Source organism: Elephantulus edwardii, unplaced genomic scaffold, assembly GCF_000299155.1.
Source record: "Elephantulus edwardii isolate Elephantulus edwardi_28Jun2011 unplaced genomic scaffold, EleEdw1.0 scaffold00262, whole genome shotgun sequence".
Classification (NCBI taxonomy): Eukaryota; Metazoa; Chordata; class Mammalia; order Macroscelidea; family Macroscelididae; genus Elephantulus; species Elephantulus edwardii.
In genome coordinates, this window is record NW_006400012.1 from 2,062,818 (window position 1) to 2,067,805 (window position 4,988).

The window sequence follows — 4,988 nt, forward strand, 5'->3', positions numbered from 1 at the left end:
ATATATATATATAGTATTTGTCCTTAGGGGACTGAATTAGTCACTTATCATAATACTCTTCAGTCTCTCTCAAGTTAGGTAGTGATTTACCAAATTATAGCTTCTATGTGTTGTAAATGTATCATAATTTCTCAATCCATTCAATTGTGGTTGGACATTTGGGCTGTTTTCATGGTCTCACGATGGTGTGAACATTGGTGTATAAGTCTCTGTATGTGCCTCAGTTCTCATTTTTTTTCCATAGTAAGTTGTCTGGATGAGCCGGATTCTACAGAGGTTTGTTTACTGATTCTGGTGAGGATTAGGGTGGAATATTTACTCACCATTGGCTGTGAGTTAATCTTATTCTGGCCTCTTATTTAAAAATGCATTTTGTCAGCAGTATGGGGCTGGAATCCAGGCTGGAAGTCATCTGGATTAGCCAGATTTGACAGAGGTTTGTTTGCTGGTTCTGGTTAGGATTAAGGTGGAATGTTTAGTCACCATTGGGTGTGAGTTGATGCCTGGTTTTAATTGTTTTTGGTCAAACATTCTTCTAAGTGTTATAGCACTGGGTGACCATTTGCTGCACAGAGGTAACTCGTGGTGGCTATGGTGCTAAACACTGTGACACTGATGTGCAAATGTGATAATCGTTACCCATGGGGGACAGTGTTTGGTGGAGCTCCTCTATTAAAACAAGTTTGGAAGTAGGAGTGACATCCACTTCTGAAATAGCTTGCCTCTGGAAACTCTATGAACTTGGAGAAATGATGAAAATTATACAAGTGTTTAAGTTTTTCGTTCATAGGATCACTATGAGTCGTCTATGATGGCACTTAACAACAATAACAACAACATTCCAAGCATTGGAATAGCGAGTCACATGGAATTTCTGTGTTCATCTTTCTGAGGAAACTCCAAACTGCCATTCAGGACGGTTGTATCATTTTACAATCCCACCAACAGTGTAGAAGAGTTCCTATCTTGCCACATCCTATCCAACATGTATTACTATGTATTATTTACTGTCCTGTTAAACTTTGCCACTGCTACTGGAGTGAGATGGTATCTCATTGTGGTTTTGATTTGCATCACTCTTATTGCCAGTGATTTGTAGCATTTCTTCATGTGTCTATTTGCTATCTGAATATCTTCCTCTGTGAAAATTCTTTCTATGTGTCTTTTGCCCATTTTGTAATTTTGCCATCAGTCTTTTTCTTGTGGAGGCCATGTAGGATTCTGTAAACTTATTAATATGAGATCTTTGTCTGAGATACTATTGCCAAATGTTTTTTCCCAATCAGTAGGGTTTTTTCCACTCTGTTGGGAAAAGTTTTTGTTGCACACAGGGATTTAATCTTTAAAAGGATCCATTCATCAATTTTATTGTCTCCAGATTGTGCATTTCTGGCTTTATTCAGCATTGTACCATAGAATAAGCTTGATCCCAGTTTGTCTGATGAACTGTATGGTTTTGGGCTTCATTCCCAGGTCTCTAATCCACCTTGAATTGATTTTTATATTGTCTGAGATGTGGATTCTGTTTTAGCTTTCTGTAGGTAGCAGTACAGTTTTGCTAGCACCTTTCTGGGAAGAGGTGGTCATTTCCTCATTTGATAGGTTTTGTTTCCTTGTTAAATATCAGCTGACCATAGATAGCTGACTCTATTCCTGGGTTCTCAATTCTGTTCCATTGGTCTATATGCCTGTCATTGTACCAGTACCATGCTGTTTTGGTACTACCACTGTGTAGTAGATTTTGAGGTCAGGGATTGCTATGCCTCCCACTTCATTTTTGTTTTTCAGAAGAGCATTGCTTATTCAGGGTCTCTTTCCTCTCCAGATAGACTTGACAATTTCCCTCTTTATTGCCTTGAAAAATTAATTTGGTATCTGAAAATTTGGTATCTGGATCGGAATTGTGTCGACCATGTAGATTGCCTTTGATAGACTTTTCATTTTCACAATATTGAGTCATATGTCAGGGCACATTTGACTATTTCTTTAGGTCTTTTGTTATTTCTTGAAGAAATGTTCCGTAGTTTGTTTTTTTTATACAGGTCTTTTGTGTCTAGTTAGGTTCACTCCCAAGTACTCATTTTGTGATTGGCTATTGTAAATGGTATTGATTTCTTGGTTTCCTTCTCTGAGTTCCCTTTGTTACTTTAGAGGAATCTCACTGATTTTTGGATATTGATCTTCTATTCTGTCACTCTACAAAATTGGTCTACTAGCTCTAACAGGTTTTTTGTTGAGTTCTTGGGGTTTTCTGTGTACACTATCACATCATCTGCATTCAGTGATAGTTTAACCATCTCTTTGCTGTTCTGGATGCCTTTTAGTTCCTTTTCTTGAATTGATTGCCCTGGCAAGCACTTATAATACAATATTGAATAGAAGTGGTAACAGTGGGCATCCTTGTCTGATCCCTGTTTGCAAGGAAAATGCCTTTATTTTTTTCCTCCATTGAGAATGATATTGGCTCTTGGTTTTGCTTATACACTTTTCACTATGTTGAGGAAATACCCTTTTATTCCAGTTTTGCTAAGTGTCTTTATCAGGAAGGGTGTTAATGCCTATTCTGTATCAATTGCTAAGATCATATGATTCTTGTTATTTGCTTTGTTAATAAGGTGAATGGCATAGTTTTTCTTATGTTGAACCTGTTATGAATCCCACTTGGTCATGATGAATTATTTTTTTGATGCGCTTTTGGATTCTGTTGGCTAGTATTTTGTTAATGATATTTTGCATCTATATTCATGAGAGATATTGGTCTGTAGTTTTCTTCCTTGGTAATATCTTTGCTTGCGTTTGTTAGGTTATGCTTGCTCCATAAAATGACTCTGAAAGTGTTTTTTCTTCTTCTGTTTTTTTAAATACTTTTAAGTATTGGTGTGATAGATCCACTCTGAATGGTTGGTAGAACTCAGCTGTGCATCCATCTGTTCCAGGTCTCTTATTATGGGGAAGTCTTTTTATGGCCTGTTCTATTTCTTCTTTTGTGATGGGTCTGTTCAATTATTCTTAAGCAGTAGGGGTCAATCTGGGTAGTGCATACATATCAAGGAATTGGTCCCTTTTCTCTGGGTTTTCTAATTTATCAAATTATGGCATTTCATAGTATTCTGATATTTTCAATTTCATTTCATCTGGTTCTGTTGTGATGTCACCTCTATAATTTCTTAATTGAGTTATCTGTGTCTTCATTTTTTTCCCCCCTTTTGTTAAGTTTGCCCGTGGTTTGACAATTTTATTGCTCCTTTCAAAAACTCCGGGCTGATCTCACTGCAGGCCCCACCCTTGCCCTGTGAGGTGAATAGGGGGTGCTTAAATCACTCTCTCACCTGTGAAAGGAAACATAACCGAGGGCAGGAGGCGGGATTTGGTGGGGGCGTTCCTCAGGCCAAGAGGGGTTGGCTGATCTTTCTGCAGAGCTCCATCCCATCCCACCATCTGGTGGTAGTGATTGGGGGTGGTGGTGTGTGGATTTAAATTGCTCTCACCTGTGAAAAGAAACTGACCAATATGGTGACAGGATGCAGGATGTTTCCCAGTACAAGGTGGGTGGGCTGATCTCTCTACAGGGCTCCTCACCATTCTCCTGAAGCTGTGGAAGGAGTGTGAGTTGCTCTCATCTGTGAAAGGAAATAGAGTTATAAAGAGGAGGGAGGCGGGGCTCAGGTGGGTGTTCCTCAGTCCAGAAGGAGTGGGCTGGTCTTTCTGCAAGACTCCACCCCGTCCCAGGAGCTGGGGTGAAGGTGGAAGGAAATTGCTCTTTCTCAGGAGTCTAGAGCCAAGGCTAGCTACATGGTGGAGTGGACCTGGGGGAGGGTTTATTAAAAAAGAAATTTTTCTTTTACTTTTCCAAGAGGGTAGTGTACTAGGGGGGAGGGTTAGGAGGGGAGAAAAGTGCAACAATGAATGAATGGGGGGAAAAAAAAGAAATAGACCTGGTTTTGCCTCTTAAAATGGAATTGGGTTGGCTTTTTTGTTTTGTTTTGCTTTTTTTCCCCCTTGAGTTATTATGTCTCCTGTTTTTCTCCCCAGCGGATGATATGGGTTTAGGAAAGACTCTAACAATGATTGCATTTATCCTAACCCAGAAGAATCAACAGAAAGACAAAGAAAAGGACAACACGCCAATTACGTGGCTCTCTAAAGGTGGTATGTCATTAGCCTTTCATTTACTACATCATTGAAGTCAGCTGAAAGGGTAATTTTTTTAAATTGGAAGAGACTTTTGGTCATGTTTAATAAGTTTACTAGAAAATGGGTACTCGATGACTTTTCCATGTTTTCATTTCTGATCCTGAAGATATTGTTTCCAAGTGATGATTCCCTCCCTTCAGTAGATACCTGGATCTAAAATTGTGGAAAAAAAATAAATGGAAAGACATTTAAGGCTCTTGAAGATTACATTTAAGCATAGTAATGATTATATTTTTGTAATGCTGAGGATGTAACTGCAGAGTCCATCCAGTTTTTGTTTTTTTTTTAAGGAAAATCTATAACCATGGTGTTAGCTCTTTTTCAGTTGTGAGAGAAAAGTATCAGGAAGCTTATGGACAATGTCTACCATATCTCCACCTAGGTTTATAAAATGTAATAAGTGTGTGAGCACTTTATGAAGATTTTATAAAGATCTTCTTTATCGTGTATACATACACCACCACATGCACATTGTTTTGCACACAATCACAAATCTTGTTTGATTAGATAGCTAAAATCCATGTGCCAGCTTTCAGGGAATGTAATGAACCATAGCAATATCCATGTCCTTACATGGGGTGGCAGAGTGTGTACATACACACAAACACATGCATCAGGGGGTATTACCATCTGTTCTCGGTGTGTTAATGGAGGCACAGTAGTACTAGTGATCACTAACAGTATGTCCTATAAAAGGGGTTTTGTGTTTATATTCTAGTGTGGATTCACATAAAGTTAGGCTTTTCACTACTAGAGTAGTGAGAGAAGATCTTCACCCTGAAACCCACAGCGTC

General features: G+C 38.7%; 1 protein-coding gene across 1 annotated transcript in view; it reads left to right on the forward strand.

Annotated features, from left to right (window-relative positions):
* The window catches only part of TTF2 (transcription termination factor, RNA polymerase II), a 64,423-nt gene that overhangs the window by 33,555 nt on the left and 25,880 nt on the right, over positions 1 to 4,988 (forward strand). Inside the window, exon 10 of the mRNA XM_006899576.1 lies at positions 4,033 to 4,149. Coding sequence (XP_006899638.1) covers positions 4,033 to 4,149 — 117 coding nt within the window. The remainder of the gene's footprint in view (positions 1 to 4,032; positions 4,150 to 4,988) is intronic.